Genomic DNA, 22,199 nt, shown 5'->3' on the forward strand with positions numbered 1-22,199 from the left:
ATGAGAAGGGAGATGCTGCTGACGTCACGGACAGAAAAGCCAGTCGCCCTGCTGACAGCCGGGTTCCGTGGTCGCGCCGAGACGCCTCACAGTGCCACAGCACAGTGCCACAGCCCAGTGCTGCAGCACGGTGACGCTCCGAGCTGGGAAGAGAACATCCGTCCGGAACATGGTGATCCAGGCCTTCATTTGCTGGCTCAGCAACTAGCCCAAAAAATATTGCTGACTTGCTCTATTGAAACATCACCCAGCCCACCAAACTCTACGTTTATATATAAGACGAGAGCGCTGCTTTTTGGATTCCCCTTCAGAATTATTTTTTACAGATTTGAAATGTTGAATGCCATCTTATAAATAGCTCATTGGAAATCCTCAATAATGCATTGAAGGGCGCACACTCAGTAGTCAGACTGTACTGAGAATGGACAACTTTTTTTCCTTCCTCTTATTCCACACTCGTACAACTTCTACTAGTGAATTAAGTCCTTCTCTCTGACTGGTGTTACAAACTCAAAAAAAGAGTTAAAACAAAAAAGGGGATCTTCATCTCCTTCCAAATGCACTCCGGCATTTTGCAGTTCCCTCGTGAAACAGTAAAGTAAGAACATACTGAGTAAGGGCTTGCAGAGCCAAGAGGTAGTAATTCTTTGTCTCTTTGTCACGGATGCAAGATTCTCTCAATTTCTCACTTTTTTTTTTAAAAGAGATTTTTCCCCTTTTCCCCTAAGATATTGAGTTGCCTGCGTTCAACTGCCATGCCTCATGAAATTCCCCTTTTTAAACTACTGCATTCACAGCTTTCTATTGACTGTGTGTGACAAGACATGGCCGCTCATCAGTAGCAGGGGGGAGGGTCTGAACAGCAGCTTCTCTGCTACCACACCGTGCCTTTATTTTAAATTATCTGCATCGCAGAAGTAATCGTAAATAATGTGAAAGCCGTACATGTTACGGAAAGAACAAATCGTGTGAACGAATTGAAGGCTTATCTAATGTGTTCATTGAGGACAATGAATAGTGCTTCAAGCACAGCCTGCTCCGGAAAAAGGTTGAGAGAAGAAAAACTGACCAGATGGGCTTGTTAATCTACCAAGATTTACAGAGATTTTTTAATTAATTAACCCATGCACAAAAGGTACCATGCAAATGAAATGTCCATAATAAGCAAATTGAATATTTAATCCAATAAATGTCAACTTTATTAAATAAAGCAATTTGTCTAGAGGCAGAAAGAAATGCTGAGACTGAGCTTAGAGGAATTGCAGGAATTAGTATCACTGTGATGTGAAGCAAGCAAAGAGACTATAGAAACTATGGAAAGCAATACAAGAGAAAAATAGTGCGGTTATCTGATTAGACCTTTTTCTATCTGACTGCGCAGTTTAGCGAGCTCCTTCTGAGAAATACATGGTAGTTTTTTTCCTCAAAGAACATTGTGCGAGCCGTATGAATATCCTCCGTTTCAGAAAGCTCCTGAGCAACAGTGATTCCGTAACAAATCCCCCTGTAGTTACACCTCGGGAGGTGGTTGTAGCGGTTTGTCACCCTCTCAGGATAATACCCTTTGTGCCACTTGTGGTATTGGCCACTTTGTGCCAATGGATCAATCTTTCACAAAGCTCAATTTACTGGCATTTCACTCAAATATGTTTGAAGGGTATGAAGCATTCGGTTCATTTAGAAGCTATTATAAAACCAGTAACTATTTCTAGATGAAAAAATGAAATCCCTACACTTGTAATTTGAGTTTAGATTGAGTAGTGTGCTGCTGCTAATGGATCACCTCGGCAGAGAGGAAGCTTCCTCCTCTGCAGGGACATTTAAGCCATATCGGAACTCGGAAACTCAATTTGGAAGCCAGAGTCGCACTATTTGCTGAAGAACGCTGTAATAAAGCAGCCTAAACTGAGTATTTTTTATTAAAATTAATGAAAGACTCCCATGAATAAACTAAAAGGGGCTTCAGGGGGACTGGACGAATAATATCCAACTGAAAAGCTGTGACTTTACTATCTGTGGCATCACTGTCTTTGACATTCCCGTCTGAGTCACTGTGTTTTCAGGCACCGAAGCAAAAACACGTTTGAAATAACACATTGACTTTGACACAAGCGAACCGGCAAAAAAAATCAAACTTTTCGGGTTTTAAAACTCTTGCGGCACTTAATTTGTTTTTTATGTGGAGTCATTTATGTATCGAGAGAAATATGCACAATTTTTGCAACATATATATATATATATATATATACCATCCACGTGACAAAATGAATGATTCAGTGGCATCTCAGACAGACCAAACACAACGCTGATTGTGTACTTACTTCTAAAAACACATTAGTCCCTCCCAGGAGAACCTCATAGTGTGCATTATGCAAGTACTGTAGTGGTTGCACAAGCAGTAGCAATAAATTACTTCAGTAATTGAGACAGACTCCACTTTTCCTTCCAGTCTTTCTTGGAATGAAGTGAAAATATTTTACATTTACTTTTTAGATGACATTCATTTTGGAGCGATTGGAACATGACTGGGTTTCTTGCCCAGTTTGGATTGATTGATGGAAACTGTACTTTTAAAAAAAGAAAATCAAAGCGAGCCTGCAGCACCTGATCCAGCATTTTTGTTTTATGAATAGAGGAATATCAGCGAAGAGAGATTCACTTCCTCCTCCTCACCCTCCTCAGGCTATCCCTTATTTTCACCTTTGTTCATAGTTATTCTCGGTTACCTTGCCTCCATCTCTAGATTCTTTCTCCATCTTCTTTCCATTTTCATTTTCCGCTACCAGCTTTTATTCCTCTCATTCTGAGCACGTTCAGAGTCCCAGAAATGGGAAAAGGCTGCGGCTAACATCAGCCTTCAACTCCACTCGTCCATCTCTAAATCCATGTCTCTCTTCCTCCCCACCCCCTCCCTCTTCCTGGAGTCTGACAGTCCCGTGTCATGTCATGCTAGTAGCGGGCTCAAGTTCCACACTGTTGGAAACAGGACCCGACACACCCACTGCACCTCCGCCCTGCCATCCCAACACTCGCAAGCCACAGCGACACGACACCTGCACAGTGTTCAAAAAAGGCCGGTGCCTTCACGCCGAGTGCAAATAGCCAAAGAAAGCAGGTGCTGATGTTTATGGAAATAATGTATGGAAATATGTTCATGCATGCAAATGTTTGTAAACGTGCAGAAGGGATGGAGACCTTCATCATTCACTTGCTCTCAAGTGTGTCACATCCTCTGGACCGATGTACTGGAGCAAGAACGCCTTCTGTACAGCCACACTTCGTCAGGACACTCGGTGCACCAAAAGACAAGCAACAAGCAATAAACGTCAGCGCCGAGAAATGAGTAGCCTAAAAAGGAAATAAGGCAGACAGTCAAACAGTGAGTGTGTGTGTGTGTGTTTACCTACAGTAAGGCTTCGTCCCGCGGCTGAGAAAGGCAGCGCTAACATCCAGACACTGAACACGCTCCACTGTACTACTGCTGGCTTACTCTACCACATGAGAGAGAGCCAAACACATCGACTCGCTTCTTACCTTGCTCTCCTTCTCTCGCCCCCTCTCTCTCTCACACACACACACACCGCAAAGGGCAGCCAGTCGTGAGATTCTAGCATACCCCATAGGCAATCCCTCGGCATCATGGTTCTACAGATTTATTCCCTCTCTGATCCTCCCTCCTTTTCACTGTCGGTCACACAAACACAACGGGGCAGCGATTCTGGGCGTCTACTTCACAATGGAGCAACGTCACAAAAAGTTAACGGGAGCAAAAACCACTCGTTTCAAACGCGTGACTCAAATGTTCGCAGTTGTTTAGCCGGTTTATTTTTTTTTGTTTCTTTTTATGATCTCGTAAAGTAGGACAGACATGCAAAGCCTCATTCAAAATACCTTATTAGAAGATTTGGATAATTAAAAATATTTGGTAGAGCAACTTAGATCAGCTGAATAGATTTATTGGCATCACTGAATATTAATTAATTATACTGTAACAGCAATGTATAAACTCTTGTCATTACAAAACATCAAGGAATGTTCCTTTATTTGCTTACATTCATCCTTCTTGAAAGCGTACATTTGCTCTCCCTTCCTGCAGCCTTATCGAAAACGTAGAACATCCTGTAAAGCATTTTAACCCCATCTCCGGCGGCTTTTGACAACAAACAGGCATTGGAAGCCAAGTAAAGCCTTACAGTTGAACCTCTGGAACCAATTACCATCAATGGACTTTCTTGCTGTGTGGGTACTTTCCCTTCAGCACATCATTCCCAAGTGGTTCAAGTGGTATTTACTGCAGCACACAGCGATGCAGCCAATCTTACGTTTAGAGAAGAAGCATGTGCACGGGGGATGCCATACAGGATTAATATGCGCAACCCGTCCAGAAATGAACTTACGTTTGCTGTAAAGTTCAATGAATTTTCCTCATAAGACAGAGAGCTGTTAATAATGTTAAGGACATTATTTTCCTTTCTTCTTACCCAGCATGCTTCTCTGCCATTCCATATCACACGCGTGGAGGGCCAGAGGAAGAAAAAAAGAGGGGTAGAAAGAAAGAGGGGTAGAAATTATGGAAAGGTTCACGACACAAGCAAGAATTTATGCTTTTTTTGGTAAGAGGAAGGAAAAAGCAGAGGACAATGGACAAGAAACATCAGACAGTGGTGTTTCCAATGAAAACAGCGTGAAGCATAAAATACCTCATTAGTACGAAGCAAAGGACAGAACTGATCGGTATTTATTTAGGAGGCGATTGCCAGGACAGACTGGGCTCGGCAGCAGGGAGGTGCCACTTTGCTTCCTGGCAGAGACCGCTCTGCAGTCACAACAAAACTCTTGTGGCGGCAGAGTAACAAGAGTGCGTGTGTGTGTGTGTGTGTGTGTGTGTGTGTGTGTGCATAAAATGGAAAAGCACGTTTCCTCAAGCTGAAGCAATTTTGACAGGTGTAGCAATGAGAAAGAAAGGCAGCCGAGGTTCAGTGACAAACTGCTGCATGTACGGTAGAGTCTGTAAATGCACTTGTGTTGGCGCCAAAACCTTCCAGCACTGCCCTTGAGGTCACAACTGTTTTTACACATACAATTGTGCAGTCGATATGTGCTAATAAAATAGGTTCTCCACACACACACACACATTTACACAATAAACAAACGTGATGCTTCCATCCGTGCACAGATCTCCTGAACCCTGGAGTGTGCGCCATCTGTCTGCTCATTACTCGGTCTGTTAAGGTACACACACATACACACACACACACACACACACACACACACACAATGACGCAAAGCAGAACATCCTAATAAATAAAATGCACACTTGGTGTTTCAGCCGAAGACACTGCATGACATGACTAACAGATGCCCTTTAAAGCCCCTGCAGGCCTTCCCTGTCCTCCGACCATCATTCTTCCACTCCTGATGTGGCCTTATCAGTGGAGGAAACAGGAGGAACTGGAGGCTTTATCAATGCAGAAGGTGCCATGATGGCCAAAACCCCATATATCAATCAATCTGTATGTATGGTCACCCACAGACAAAGTTTAAATCTCTTTTGATTTGTTCACAACAGTATATATGAGGGTGGATGGCTGGTTGAATATCGGTTACTGAAATAGGAAGATATTTATCAAAATGATGGGATTGCCAGCATTTTAGAGATTACGTTGTTATTTTTGGATGCAAAATCAAACTTCTTTCTCTGTGGTTATTATTTAGTAATCTGGAATCAGGCTCTGCAAACAGTGAGGATCAATCATACCAGTAATCCCTTTATCCCAAGTTTGTTAGGTAAGATGTAGCTATGGAGTGTGTGTGTGTGTGTGTGTGTGTGTGTGTGTGTGTGTGTGTGTGTGTGTGTGTGTGTGTGCAGTTATCCTAAAAAATCGGACTGAGGTTTAAAGTATCTTTGTGAGAGCCGAGATGAGTCCTTTCCTCGTGACAATAATTAGCTTGTGACAGCTCTAATAAAATAAGGACAGGAGCAAAGCCTTAAAGTTGATGTGGAAAATGTCCAATGCCATTAATTACGGGGAAGTAATGCTGCAAAAACATTTACAGAGTAGTACAAACTTGGAGTAGTGCAGTGACATTGCGGAGGGAGGAAAAAGGCAGCATCTTAAACCTCCTCTCTCGGTCTCTGTGCTCTGCACATTGGGAGAGGCTCTTTCTCTCACACACACACACACACACACACACACACACACACACACACACACACACACACACACACACACACACACACACACACACACACACACACACACACACACACACACACACACACACACACACGCAGAAATGCACTGTTCTCGCCTGTTTGGCAAGCAGCCGTCCATCCTGGACCCCCGCGGCAGACTTTGCCGTACCACGTTTGATACTAACAGGATAAATAATTAACGCTGTGGATGCAGTTTAAGGGTCTTTGACACTTTTTGTCTATTAACTTGTTTAATAGCAGATATCTTTAATGAGCAGTGTCTTTCAGAGTAGTGTTAATAAAATCTTTATGAGACCCAGCCCTTTTCTTAGTCTATTCAAAAACTGAGCAGCCAACAAATGACACACGCACACATTTGAAAGCAGATCAGACTCCGTCTACCTCCTTCAGGGAGAATCCCTGCCAGCCATGGATCTAAAGATGGATTCATTTCACTGCTGTGTTTAATTTGGTCCCTTTCCAAGTCTGCGCCTGTCGGCCTCTGCCATACTCCCGTTCTCTTTGAATTTGCTTGCTACATTCGCTTGCGTCTTGTACTATCGCCACCCTCTCGACTGTCAATTGGAACAAATGTGAAGGTAAACTCAACCAATTGGTCACCGAGGAGGACACGAGGAGGAAAACTTTGACCTTTGGATAATTGGCAGACTTGAACCTGTATTTGTTTGCCTCAAGTCATTTAAAATCACTGCTACTGAATATAAAACACATTATTATAAATACAGAACAAAACTTGCTATTAGAGTTGCTGTCCCCTTCGCAAAATCCACATACACCAAAAAATTGATTTCCTAAAATAATTTTGATTGATCTATGTCCAAGAAAAGAAAATCTGAGCTTGTTCCTGGGAGTCGATATTTCCCCAGCGTATTGGCACATCAGCTGCAGCACTTCCGAATATCAAAATGTATTGAACAGTTTACCATTGACGGCGTCGGTCCATAGTACAAGTCTACCGCCACCTGAGCCATGCATGAAACTCTGCAGGTTGACACATCAGTGGAAACAAAGGGCTGCAGAGCAGAGAGATTACCTGGTAATTGTTAGGATTTAGGATTTTTCCCCCATGTGAATGTCAAACAATGGTGCAAACTGGTCGGCTTCCGTTGTGTGGGACAGACATTTATCATTGCGTGACATGACGAGTATTATAATAGACACAAAAATACCTAAATCTGTCTGTCAAACCAAAACAGAGATGAAAACAAACAAATATAGGCCCAGATAGTCAATATACAGCGGACGACTTGCTTTTCCTTGAATAACCAGGGACTTTCCCCCCACACAATGAGTCATCACAGCAACCTACACTCCAGACCAGGAATAAAGGCCACATCCCAGACCTGAGCAGAGGTAGTACCATGCACATTTCACCCATTGATTCGTCCTCTTTCATTACAACACCCACAAGCTCACGCATACTGCCAAACAGTTATAATCTAACCAATGAGAGCTCTTTGAACCCTTCAGCTCATCCCTGTACGTTCTTCTTTGAAATGTCTGGTTCTACAAAAGCATTCGTGATGAAAAGCATTCGTGCATAACGTTTTTAAAGCCTGAGGAAAGCTATCTTAGGGATGCCCCAATAATACTTTCTTTCAAACAAAGTCTTGGGTACTTTGTAATATCGAGAACCAATAAGAGTAATTTTACATTTTAAACAGTAACTTTGATTAAAAAAAACATATTTTCTTCAGATGCACGTGACCTTCTAACAGAAACAAAATAACATTCAACATGATGTTGTTGACATTTTTATATTCAACGCAGACAAAGGATTTGCCGCCCACATCAGTCAAACGGTTAAATCTTTTAATCCGTTAGTGCGTCAGGTTATTGTTGTAGGTGGACGGCCGATTGCAACAATTAAAGGCTGAGACTTTATGGCCCAGAGACCCCCCCTTTATGTCTTTGTGAGGATATTCAACTTTAAAAAAGGTGCAATTGTAGAGTGGATGTTCATTCATCTTCTACATGCACAACACTGAGTTTCTAACTGCAGCTCTAATACAATGTATTGTTTGTCTAAATATAAACAAGGCAAAACAGATCATTTCTGCAGAAAAGAACTGGATATTGTTAATATTTTGGTTATTCATGTTCAACCCCGTTGTCCATTGTGCAGGCTTCACAGTGATATCAATAGTTTGTTGATGCAAGTCTCGGCATTGAAGTAGATACACAACACACTTTTCTTTTTTGAATCCCTACCAGGATCGGTATGGTGCTCAGGCAATGCACTTGTGTGCAAAGAGAATAAATGAGTGTGAGCAGCAGGAGAGTCTTGATCAAAGCAGATGAAAGACAAGAATGAACAGATGGCTAATAAAGAGGAACATTCCCAGTATGCAGAATACGACCCTTCACTCCAACTGTTCAGTAATAATAAAAAGCTGAGTCAAGTTTCTCTTGACCTCAGTCCCCCTCACGAAAGTAATAATCCCATATTTCTGTCACAGAAATGTCTAATGGGTACAACTGTCTTCCCGCTGCATGCTCTGACTCAGGTTTTGACACTAGTTCCATCAGTGCACGTGGCTGCGTACCTCTATATGAATATTCACATCCATTGTCATGACCTCCACAGGGAGTTTTTCTCTTGGTAACAACAAAATGATATGCATGAGCATGCACACACACACAGCAAGGACTCTAGCAAATAAAATGGAATAAGCAGCACCATCAGTTACATAAACACTAAAACTCAATTTGTGCTGCATGAATTCTTGAAGCATGGCATCCCCTCCATGCCGATGTGTGCATCTCCGAGATGTGAGGGTGCATGGCTTTACACACGGGAACATAAAACGAGTACTGAGCAGGGTGGGAGTGTGTCGCGTCTGTGGTGAGTCACTGTGGTTGTGTCATTAAGCCAAGTAATAAAAAGCATATCACGCGGAAATCACACGCTCATTTAAAAAGGCTCTCGGCCGTGGGGCTGGCGAAGGAAAGGACGCAAAATTGAATTATTTGTCACAGAAGTTAGGCCGTTACAAAGAAAGACAAAACAAAAATAGCCACAGAAAATGAAATACATAGTGTTGTATTAATAAATATAATGCGGGTAACTGGCTTATAATCAATGTGAAAAAAGAAAACAATCCAAGCGGGTTACCATGAAACTCACCCCTGATTCTGTGAAGTTCATGGAAGACAGACAAAGTTGGAACAGTCGGAAGTCTCTCGCGGCTACGTGATACTGTCACAGGGAATACAGAGTTTATGTGCCCATAACCAATATGTCAGCTGGTGTCTCAACAGCGGACGTGCACACCAACGGGAACGCCTGACACATTCGTAGATGAAGGTGCCTCCCTCTGAGAGCCTGCCAGGTTGAACAGTAATAGGGCTCTCCACTACATAGTGCAGGAACACCCCTTTAACATCTCAACGACTTGTCCTTGAGATGGAGAAGATAGAAATAGAGAGACTGAGACGGCAAAGAGTGACAAAGTGACAAATGAGGAGCACGCATACAAATAGAGGTAAAATGGAAGTGACTGGCAACAAAGTATGAAATTAAATTTAAAGTTAAATGAAAAATAACGCTGTGACGTTCAAGACTGTTTATAGAGACCACCATGGCCTTTGATCATACTCAGTACTTAAATAGCTGCCACCTGTTGGAGACCAGTGCAGCTCACAGTGCCTGACAGGCCACTGGTGGGAATTTGAAACAAGCCTGGTTTAGTAAGTGCAGGATATTCACCATTATATTAGGATTATAAATAACATAACAAAAATACAAGTCATGCATGCATGTAGTTCGATATGGTGACTGGAAAACCATATTAGGCTACACCTTTTTTTTTTTTTTATACAATTTGCAAAATTGGGGGCTAATCTAGTCATTTTTAGTTTGTATAATGTATATTATAATCATTATTTCTTTACATGTATTACAAATACAGTGTGGCAATAAAGGAATTAGCTGGCACACATTGAACACATGCACATTAAAGGGGGACCTTTATCAACATTTTGAAAAAAAAACACTACGTTATGCTATTGCCCAATACATCCTTATTTAGCATGACACAGCATTACATAAGGAAAAAGAGGTCCAAGCCAGACAGCAAAACATCCTCTGAAGATTTCAAATAAATGGTTTATATAACACCTATTTTTGTTATCTATTGTCAGTTGTTACATAGCAACACAGTTCTGGAGAATACATTCCAAAGCACTAGGAATTTCAAATTCATAGAAAAGAAAACACGCAAATCTAGTTAGTGCAGCTACATACAAGGAGAAGGAAGAAAACTTTTCAAATCACTTGTTAACTTGGGTAAGTCCATTTTGAATTATATTATTCAATAGCATTGATAGGTATTTACCCAGTCATCATGTTTACATGACTATACTGTTTAAAATAAAAACAATATGATGTAACTGCTTAATTTCAGATCCTATTTTATTGATTTACGAGGACAGAAGTACCTCTAGAACATAACACAACTACTCTGGTTACTAGAGGTTAATCAACAGCTATCATCAAATCGCTTTTGTTGTTCCACACAGACATTGGGGCAAAAAGATATCCTGATGGCAGCTTCTGGACAAGAGAAACGTCTCTGTAGCTATCACGTTAGGTACAAGACTCATTTGGTTACACTACATGCATTTGTATGGTTTGCAGTTTTCCCTTTTTAATTATCCTTACCTTAATACAAATAATGCTGGTGCAGGATGGTGGCTAGAAGGGTGGAAAAGCAAATGCTGAAGCTTCGTTTGGAAACTCTTCTCACGCTTGATGCTGCGACAGAGATGATAATGGATGAGATTCTGGAAGATCATATAGCCATAATGAAAATCCTGGAGGACCTCGTCTTAGAGGGAGACACCAGTGACGCTGAACCCTGTTGCAGCGACACCAGCGACGCCAGCGACACAGATCCCTGTAACGCCCGTAATGCAGATGCAGAACCCTGTAACGCCTGCAATGCAGAACCCTGTAACGCCTGCAATGCAAATGCGGAACCCTGTAATGCCGACTCCATTAAAGTAATGTAATTTACGTTCATCTGTGTGCCGCGCCTTATAAAGAGAGTTCTGTTTCTAAAAATGCCTCCAAACGCCTACATCTTTCTTTTCATCAATTAGGGTAAGAAAATGTTTAACACACATCCATCTGAAAACCTCACAGCTTCTATAAAACTTTAGAACAAGTCCGTCTTAAATCAGTGAGTATAGTTACATCCTCTATGTCCTAAAGCAGGCCGAGGCTTAAGACTTGATCAGTCTAAAACCGATTCCTTTAACGAGGAAAAATCTCTTTAGTCAAGAATATTGCGTGAAACATCTTGAGCTAATCCTCAGTGGAAACAACTGAGACCATTTAAATCTGAGGTGCCTTTAATCAAATTATAAATACGGTAATCAGTTATATCAGTTGTGGAAGCTCAAAGGACAAAACAAGGAGAAAACAAAGTAATTGGTAAGCCAAAGGCTTTATAGTGGAGAGAAATGCAGATTTGAAACTGCCTGGCTTCTCGAGTATTCAGGATACAGTCCAAGAAACAGGATTAGCACCATACTGAGAAGGGACTATACCTGAGTAAACAGTCCCATATTCTCCTGTTTGTGTGTGAGCAACAATTGTACCCTGCTTGTTTCAGAACATATACAAATGCATCGGGGACATTGATTCAAAACAAAACAAACCTGCGATATCCTCCATTCTTTGTGCACCATTTTTCAAAACATCGCAAGGAATCCCCTTAAGTTACAAACTATTATATTTGAATGCACATCAAATATAAATATACCTGTCCATGGATGACCAAAGAAATTATGTAGATTATGAGAAATCTACATAAAACACAATAACAAACTCCTCTACGATCAAGCCCTGCCAGTTTCCTCCTCTCCAGAGATGCAGATCACCACCAGCAGGGGGCACCAAGTGCCCTCCTGATCTCCTGACTGATCCCCAGTCTGCATTTGGAGGTGAAAGCACAGCAGCACTGGAGTAACGCTAATGTCCGTTATTTTCACCCATGTGGAGAAGACTTTGTTGTTCATGTGATGATTGTGGGCCAAAATGATGTTGCTCTCTGAAGCCCTGAATAAAAACAGCTTGACAGAGACCCACACCGATGGAACTGAATGACTCTAAAGATCAGAATAAAGACAGTTGAATCTACTGTAGACACCTGACTGAATTCATTTGGTTTGGTTTCTTAACACTACGTGTCTAAATGCTCGCCACCTGACCCGCTGTCCCTGAACTGACCTGTGTCCTCAGATCATCAAGTTTCCCAGAAATGACTCTCAAAGGGTTAACTAGGATTCAAGTGACTTATGCTCACTACGCGATGAGCCTAAAATGACCCTGCAACTCCATCATCCACACTACACGCGGTCTCTTTAAGATAAGATAAGATATTCCTTTATTAGTCCCACAGTGGGGAAATTTACAAGTGGACCCAATCACAAAAAAATGATGCACAAAACCCCAGCGAGGTGTACATTTTTACTTTTTAAAACGACAGGACCATACCTGTATCACACTGATCGCTCACACTATATCGAACATCATCACATAAAATGTTTTTTTCACTGTGAAAACCTGTACAGGGCAGCAGGCTTTCACTGTTCCCACATTTCCATAAAATCCAGCGTACAGGAGGCTTTGAATAAACAAAGCAGGCCTTTGTGTGAAAAATTCCCGACATCAGCCATGATGAGATGCATCTTTTCGCACCAACGTGTCCCTCGTGCTGTATGTCGGCAAGCCAACCGGCAAAGAATTGGGAAGCTATATGCGTTGGGGTGGCCTGAATCTCTATTACCTTTCTAAATTATATTTGCTTCATTATTTTATCCGTTTCATGTGTATGTGTCATATCAGTAATAAAAAAACTGGATGGGATCACTTTGCTTCTAGTGGCGTTTCCAATAATGAAGTTTAACGTTAACCATCGCTGTGGGAAATATCCGCCAACATTCACGAAGGATATCTCCCCTACATCCGCAGTCGTACGCATTATAGATTGCTCTCAACACCGGTTAAGTGGCTAACATGAAAACGTTGTGAATCAATAAAACACACACACTTTGTGCTAACAGTATAATAATTACACCAGTGGACCAGGTCGCCGGGCGATACCTGTGGAGTTATGGGAGGTGGTGCCTTGAGCGAAATGAACGCAACTGCGAAACCAAACACTCTTCAACATGAACCCAGTTTTTAGTGGTGAAATTATGGATTTCTCACAGTCAAATCGACTCAAGAAGCTAACGCCCAGAGGCAGACACAATAACACATGCACAAAAGGGAAAAACTGATCAGGAGCCACACAAAAAAGTGAACACACAAACCTCACCGGAGTCACCCAGTTGCCGGATTCAACCTCCGAGTCACAGATTGTTACTAGGTATATTTATATATCAAAACTAAAAGAAACGGAAAAGATGTCCTTTTGCCTTCATCCGTTAAAGAAACGTTAGTTTGGTACTTCTCACATTCCCCTGGAAGGAAAACTAAAATCAATGCAGCCACATCTGAAGGTGCCCATTTGTATCGGAACATTTTTTGTTGGCAGATTTCAAAGCAAGCTGCCCCGCAGTAGGAACTGGCAGGCATGAAGGTTCTGCTCTAAACTCAGTCATACAGCTGCTCAGGTCCACCTCCTTATGTAACTACCCAATTCGCCGAATACAGGCCTTTTTTTGAAAATAAATCCAATCCGAGGTGGAAGAAGATAAATGGTAACACGCCAGCATAAACCACCCACATGGAGTCTGCAGCTGCGCCTCTCTCTCTCTCTCTCTCTCTCTGGATCAATAACTGGCTTTTCCACTGATTACAACAACTCCTCAACAAACCCCACCGACATACAAAGAATCTCCCTCGACTTCACGAGGTTAACATCTGTTCAAATTCTGTCAGGAGATGTCAAAGCACACAAGGCCTAATTCATTCCTCAGGTACAATACACTGCCCCTAAACCATGTTGCTTGTTTCTGTGGGGCCTGATTAAGCGTGGCACACGTTCATAAGTTCAGTTTTAGTTAAGGAAGCAAATGTATAGATATTAGCGAATCTATTTGTAACACATGGTTTCATAGAGTCGGATTTAAAAAGTGAGAGCAATGTTTAAGTCAGCCGTGATGACATTACTGAGGTAAATCTCCGCCATGGAAGGGACAACATTTGTCTGCTAGTCTGGTGTGAAAAATATGAGGCATCGTTTCAAAGTCTCAAGTGGGTTGTAGGTACAACGCCTCACATGCATAGTCCAACAAGATGGATATCATTGTGCCACCACCCCGCTTTTGTGACGGCCTAAAGAGAATCTCATTCGCAAATATTCAATATCCACTCACCTCTGAGCACCTCGGAGTTGCAAATGATCTATTTGATTAGCATGAAGAGCAGGAAACTCCCTCCCGCAGCCTTTGTTTATCATGTATTTGTATAGAAAGTATGGCCACAGCTCACCTGTGCCATTTAACTGTAGTCTGTCCGTCTATGCCTGCCTGGGTCTACCCACCCTCTCTACGCATACACATAAACAAACATATCCTCTCTGCTTTGGCCCGACTCAACTCGGCGATGATTCATCTATACAGAAGGGCAGACTTAAGGGTTTGGAACTTAATTCCCTGTCTCCATCTAACGATTTAAAAGGTTGAACCAGCTCTACCTGCTCTCTCATTACTCTGACCGACGATCATGTCTGACACAACGTGTGGCCTCTGCCTGTCTTTATATCCCTTGTGTATAAATATGAATGACTGTACGAGTCATTTGTCGTACGACACTGTCGTCCTTAACCTCGTTTACGATAACACTCAGGGGCTCGGACTAGTGATTGTATGGGCGTTTATGCCCCTGCACACCTTATTTGTAAGTGCATGTGCTTGAGAATTGATACGAGACTTTCTTGGGACTAACTAAGGCTGTAGAGAACGACCCCAGAATGTCACCGCGGTCCCATCCTGCCGTCCACATGCTGTTCCTCCGACACGCAGGAAGATATTTAGGATTTATCCTTCAAAAGCTTTTTTAAGGGAAATAACCATGGGAGAATGAGACCGGGGGAGGCCATGGAATGTGTAAGGAAGAAAGAGAAAGAGACCATGTAGGAAAGATAAGGACAGCGTTCTTTGATCTTATCATTAGAAACTGATAACCTGCAAAAAATAAAGCATTGCCTATTAAAATAAAGAATAACACTAATAATAACAATAGGCATGCTCTTCAGGAAAGTACATTTTGTTTGTTATCAATTGCATAATAAAGATATTTGAGGCAACTCAAGCTGTAAATCTTTTGAATTGAAATGCTCCCGAACTTTGGAAGTTTCTGTTGTTGTTTTTAAACCATTTTTTTCTGCCTTTTGCTTTGATTTTCTCTTCCCTCCAGTTTCGACAAATGCAGTCACACCATTGGTTCTTGATTAAAATAAATGCATAACAGTTCGGTGACTAGAATTTTGTGGAAGGCAAAGCATTTGAATCAATCAAGATTTTACTCCAGTTATTTGAAAAAAATTCTTTAGAAAAGAAAAAAATAGGGAAGAAATCTAATAATTTACTGAAATGGCCATGCAAAAAAAATTGAAATGATCACAATTGAAAAAAGGCTGTGACATTCAATATTCAATCTGTTTCGATGGTAATAAGCAGAAATCAAGTAATCAATGTGCTGTCATGTCACGAGTTTAAAGCACAGCAAAAAGATCAATAATACCAAGTCAATACAAAGCTGAAGCAAAGGGATTGAGCAAACGCCTCAGCCTTGAGGCCCTCGGAAAATGAATGAGACAATATTCCATCCCCCTAAACCTAAATTGAATCTAAATGAGCTTCTAACATTTTCCGTGTCTATGGGTGGAACCACTTGAGTCCTGTATCACATTACGTTTACTGGTTTCCATGGAGGACAAACAGGCACATTCAGATGTGGGGGAGGCAGACGTGAGGCACTACGAGACACTTCATCACAAAGTGAGAGCAAAAAGCCATCAACGACATCAAATGGTGTCAGTCGTACATTCACCAACGTGAGGATGGGGCGGCTTTTTCCTTCTTACCAGCTTTGAGGTCAGCATCAATCATGTGTCCGTCAGTGATGAGCACATTTGTCAGTGTTACAACCGTCCCCTGGGCTGCAATGAATCCTAATTCCAGCTGCCATCAGGACACATCCAGAACGAGGCCACGGGCTGTTTTCACGTGGCCATGATGCTGAACTCCCCAACCAATAACAGCCACAAGCGCTACACGTATTCCTACAGGACATCCGAACGTGGCTCCTTTCACAGTCACTACATTACTAAAAGAGGAGCAAAATTACAGTCATTCCAAAGAAACAGGATGGTATTCAACATGTACTGGGATCCCATGCAATTATATTAAATAAGGCATTGAAGATTGAAAAACGATCTATTCGGATACTGCAGTGTTTAAAAAGCATGAACAACAGGCACGTGCACAGATAGACCCCTAGTGATGCTCAAGCACCTGTCCTTTTGCTCTGGACAAGAAAAGTGCCCCGTCTGCTTGAATAATTATTTTCTTCATTCAGCAATATGGAACAATACAAATTACTCTCTCGGTCATCAATTCCCCCCAAATATACATTTGGCGCCGGTGAGAACATTACGTCGCAACTGAACAAACAAAAAACCTGAAAATCCATGATTTCAAAGCCGTAACCAGCTGTTTACTGACGTTTGTCATGTTTAATAAGGAGAGAGGACGAGAGATACAAGCAGACAGTTTTACTGTTCTACAAATTAGACAAGTTCACTGGTAATTCAATTATTGAAATGAAAGCTACATGACAGTCTGGTGAGACATATTATTGTATATTATTAGTCTAATGCTGCTTATGCTTCAACTCAGTCAGTTAACAGTAAAACAAAACATGTGTGTGTTGTCAGCTTTATAGATATTATGTGAGTCACTCTTGTTTTTCATGCACAACATTGATTTATCTTATTTACAAAATTTGCAGAATAATGCAAAGAAAAGAGAGACTCCAAAAGCAGACGGACAGGGACCTGCAGCAGCGCGACTGTTGTCATTTCAGCTTTTAGCTCGGTGGCGATCGCCTGAAAAAAAAAGACTGTAAACGCTGCAAGTAACCGGTTCTGGGCAATACGACCTTTTAACTAAAGAGGGCATTAATGTGGACGTCATGAGCGATGTGAATGAATGAGATGGTGCGACATCTTGCAAGGAGACCTGAGATGTTTTTCAGACGACGCACAAATGAATGTCGATCTACAAGCTGACCATCAACCAACTTCTCGTGCTCGGCCAACAAACGTGATGTTTACAATGCTGTGTGGCTGTTGCTATGCACTATTTTCTCTAGACTACGGAAATAAATGTGATACACAACGTATTGTGGCTAAAACTGTGTTCTGCTGAAAGGCAGCTTTTAACTTCCTATTTATAGTAACAACACCCTCGAACTGTAACATTATTGATGATAAAGTACAGCCTCTCATAGCTAATTGCTTAAGTACAACACGGCCTTGTTTTGTCTGTTTATTCCTGTTATTCATTTATTTATTTAATTTGAGTTAGTTTGTTAACAAAAATAAATATATAAAGTTGAAAAAATCCTACTTTTTTAAATTTAATTATTTATTTATTTCAGGAAACATTTCGGCGATGGGTGCCCTTTTGTTTTGGTCTGAGCACCCGACCCCAAATGTCTGTGCACGTGCCCGTTGAACATTGTGAGTCGGTGGTTTAAAAGGGATGAATGAAGAACTTGTCACGGCCGTGTTCTTTCGAAAACAGAACAGGTGTACTATCCACATTACAATTCACCCTGTGCGATACATGAAAGAAGTAACGGCTCAGAGTATTTTACATCAGATGTATATTTGCCATGTGGCTTCAAGTGTATGGTGCCTGTGACACAAAAACCTACTTTCCTAGTCCACAAGTGTTGAATATTTCAAAGCTCTCCATATGAGCTGAGCAGAGAGGAAGATCGAGAGCTACGAGCAGAGTACTGAATTTCAGGGTAAGCGCTCATTGAGAATGAGGGTTTACAAACAAAGAATTTACTAAATCCCTTGTCTACTTTCTGTACCCAGAGTCAAAACTAAACATGGAGAAGCAGCGTTGGGTTTTTCCCAACCCAGAAAGCTGCAGGTCTGCGGATCCCTTCGGCTCCTTTGAATCCAGATTAAAATACTTTTCTGTTTGCTGCTGCCTTTTACTCACCATTTCTGAAATTCAGAATTCTTAAACTACACTGCGAATTTTAATCGATTTTTATTTTTTTCCACGTCTTTTTTTAAATATTTTTAATGACTGTTTTTCTTTTACGTTTTAATCAATGTTTTCAACCGTTTTAAAATATCCTTGCTTGGTTTTGTGGTTTTATATGACTTTGACACACTTTGAATTGCCTTGTTGTTGAAATGTGCTGTACACATAAAAATGACTGTTTAACCAAAATATACATGTCTATTTTTTTTGAATGAATGTAAAAATACGTACATTATGTACAAACTAATTCCATAATCATGGGTTGAGTACAAGCGCTCTGAAGTGTCACACTGACACTATTCAAATCCCACAGACAGACCCCTCAAGCGAGTAACGTTAAATATAGAAAACCAAGCCAATGCGTTTGTGCATGTGCGACGTTAGCCTACGTTTAAACGTTAGTTCTATAAACGTATATGTGGCAACGCGTCACTCACCATGTAGGAGAGTCTGCGTTGGATCCTGCGCGTTGCTTCTTTCTAGCTGGGCCTTTCCTGTCAAACGACTTTCCTCTCCGTCAAAACGCTAGGGCAGCTTTGGGGGATGTTACCCAGAAAAGTTTTCCAACCGGTCGGTCCCGCAAAGATGTTGTGTAAAGTGGCCGTTATGTTCTGGTTAGCTACGATGCGCCAAACGGGCCAGACCGTCTGCGCAGCGTCATAGAAGCAGGGCGGCGGAATGGCGCAGTTATGCTAACAGATAGCCGTCAACATGACACGCTAACAAGGCTACGTTCCCCTCGCGACACCCGCTGGGTTTCTTCCCGTCCTTGTCTGGACCCGTGCGGAGAAGTTTAGAGTTTTTCAGATGCGGCAACGTCGCTAGCTGCGTCCTCCATGCAGGTGGTTTAGACCAAGGGTCAAAGGTCACGAGACTTAGCTGTCGGCTAATAAATATAAGCTAATTAGTCCAGGCGCAGTGCGTCCATCGTTACCTTTCTTCCTCTGTTGACACCTGGCTCGGATAATGAACCACTTTCAAATTCACATCTGTGAAAAAAAGGTATCGAAACCGCTGCAGATGGAATAAAACATAAGCCTTAAACGGAATAGGAAACCAGGGCTCTCAAGTGCCGCGCATCGAGCGTGAAAGTCACTCATTTCGGGCTCCAGTCACGCACTCGCGCCACACATCCAATTTCTCACAATAAAAGAAAATCCGAGCCGCGTTGGTTACTCTCGCTCTCTCCCCACCCCCACCCAAGGTTTCTTAAAAAGTTGAGAGCCCTGGGAAACTAAAGAAGCAAAAGTCCTATACATTTCTATCAAAGCTTAAAAGTTATGTTAAATAGGTTTAAAATGGTATTTGCTCATGAAGTTTCATAAATTTGTATCTAAATTAGCTTTAAGAGTTGTACAAACTCACCTATTTATCCATGACGTGCAGGTGTGTGAGTTTGATTTAAAATATCTGTTGGGTTCGTAAAGTGTTTATGCAGCACATAAAGGCATCATCAATACTGCAAGTGCAAAATAATGCAATAAACTTGCATGCCTAAAAATGCACACATTAACGCTTTTAGAGATTGCCGGCCTTTGTGTTGTGATGTTAAGTGTTTGTTCTTTGTAATACTTGATTAAAAAAGCATGTCTAATCTAATCTGTTCTAATGCCCTCTCTCATCTTAATCCTATTTTATCACACATCACATCATCATCTCTCATCTTATCTCAGTTAACCCCAAATCCTTCCTTACAACATCCAGTCTTATCCTTTTTTGCATTAATTTCCTTTCATCACCCATCATATCATGCCATCTTTTCTTAATTATTCTACGCCTAACTTGATTACATACCAAAGTAAGATATACTGTAATATTGGATTGCACATACACACAGCAACAACAATTGATAACAACTGACTGTACTGAAAAACTAAGATGATGTTGTCACTGTTTATCCATACGCTCCTCTTAGGAGGAAAATCTTAACAAATGAAAAACAGAACCTTGGGAATCCATGGCAATAAAAGGACATAACTAGTGGCACACACAGAATGTCAGACTTTATTTGGCAAAGTGAGATCTCTGCAAATTATGTAACTGGTGGTAAGTGCTGATGAAGCTGCAGGATCACTATCAATGAAGTCATTAATACATGCTTTACCTCTTTAGCTGAGTGCATTGCTCTACAACTTGAGAGGGGAGAAATGTATGCCACTCTGCTAAATCAATTCTAGACAGCTATCTGAATGATGCTAGGAAAAGCAGTCCTAGAAACACTTCAAGAGTGGTGTGATGAAAAGCTTTGCAATAACAGAAAGAGAAACTGAAACAGAAGACACTTAGGGACACGTTATTTCTGTTGTGGGCACTGTTGACAGCCGATCTGAAAATAACACAGTATCATTGACTACTACCATCAAGGGAACAAGGTGTGGGACGAGACATACCCAAGCTTTTGTTTACTTTAATTACTCACATTAGACAGCATTTTCCACAAGATTTGAAAGGTTTTTTCTCAGACCTTTAGGGCTGTATGTCATTGTGAATGAATCATATACAAATTGTCCCATGGGTACTGCTCCTAATAGGGCACCGTGACTCAGCATGTTGAGTTGTGTGGAAACATATCAGCCAGTCTCCAACTCTGATAGGGGGGGAGGCTGCAAACTGGCCACTTTTAATGAAAGGGAAAACAAATTGTTCAGCAATCATGGGCCATTTGTACTGGCAAAGGGCACTATGATAGATGGACAGCGAGGCTATAAGAAGGAAAAGCAGGTGAGCAGGCAAAAGGATGCTGGCATCAGACCAAATAGCCTATGAGAGATCCAATCAAGGAGTCCATAATCTGCACAGACCAAAACGATAACACGAGGGGACTGTGGTGGTAACATAATAACAAATCCCGGCAGGTTCTGGTGTAAGATTTGCACATGCACTGCATGGCGATGGTTGGTCACATGGCCCATACATACAGGATGGATGGAGTAAGGAAAGCATTGGACCATCCGATTAATGAGTGCATCACATGATACGGGCCGTGAGCGCGTCGCAGCACCACCATCATTAAACGTGTCTTCTTGATTTGATATAGCCCCCCCTATTAATTTTTGCGACAGAAGCTTGCTAATCTCTTTTACTACATCGGTCCTTACTCACAGAATCGCTCGCGTTTTTACGCAGCTGCTGCTCCTCCTCCTCCTCCTTCTTCTGCTCCTCTCCCACCAGCGCGCCCGTGTCCACCACCAGTTTCTCAAAGCACGCCGATCCCAGAGAAGAGCTCTTCTGCTGGCACACAAGCATCAGCTGGGACACCGGGAGTTTTGCGCTCCCGTGTGCCGTCGTCGCCAGCTCGGGTTTGCTTCCCGTGGCTCCAGAAGCGGCGCCGAGGGGCTGCAGGTGCTGCCCGTCGCTGCTGGTGCCGGGGACTGCGTCGCCCCCATGGGACTTGTTATCTCCTTCAAAAGAATCCGGCGGAGAGGAGCTTAGATTCGGCTGAGACGAGGAAAACACTCGGTCCAAGTGTTTCTTTTTCCTCTTAAACATCCATAGCCCCGATTCCTTTTTGCTGCCCTCCGCGCCCCCGGCACCGCGGCGCTCCGATCCCAGTTTCGGACTCAGCCATGGTTTAGTTTTCTCCTGGAAATTCTTCCACATCCTCCGCTGGTAGGACAGAGATCCCGGTCCTCTGGCGTTGCCCTCGTCCTTCGGTGATTTGTGCTCCATAGTGCCCGCGCAGCAGCCGGCCAGCCTGAGCTCACTGCGACTCGGGGGGGGGGAAGGATGTCACAGT

At 42.1% G+C, this 22,199-nt stretch overlaps 1 protein-coding gene and 1 long non-coding RNA gene across 14 annotated transcripts in view; one reads left to right on the plus strand and one right to left on the minus strand.

Moving 5' to 3' along the window:
- The window catches only part of LOC120831244 (multiple C2 and transmembrane domain-containing protein 1), a 101,163-nt gene extending 79,031 nt beyond the window's left edge, over positions 1–22,132 (minus strand). For 8 of the 13 annotated variants that reach the window (XR_013452122.1, XR_005714034.2, XM_078087612.1 and 5 more), the window contains exon 1: positions 21,566–22,132. Coding sequence is in view for 11 of the 13 variants with exons in the window: in XM_078087612.1 (XP_077943738.1) it covers positions 21,566–22,132 (567 nt within the window). In the remaining 2 variants the exon portion in view is untranslated. Of the gene's footprint in view, positions 1–3,195; positions 3,328–3,403; positions 3,721–21,565 lie in introns of those variants that run through there. The other 5 variants (XM_078087616.1, XM_040196557.2, XM_040196559.2 and 2 more) reach the window with 4 other exon arrangements.
- Positions 10,267–11,282, plus strand: LOC120831247 (uncharacterized). Its single transcript, XR_005714036.2, has 3 exons — positions 10,267–10,505; positions 10,739–10,809; positions 10,906–11,282. It is a non-coding gene; the product is annotated as an uncharacterized LOC120831247 (long non-coding RNA).
- Positions 22,133–22,199: the final 67 nt, after the last annotated feature.

The sequence above is a fragment of the Gasterosteus aculeatus genome, chromosome 13 (assembly GCF_964276395.1).
Source record: "Gasterosteus aculeatus chromosome 13, fGasAcu3.hap1.1, whole genome shotgun sequence".
NCBI lineage: Eukaryota > Metazoa > Chordata > Actinopteri > Perciformes > Gasterosteidae > Gasterosteus > Gasterosteus aculeatus.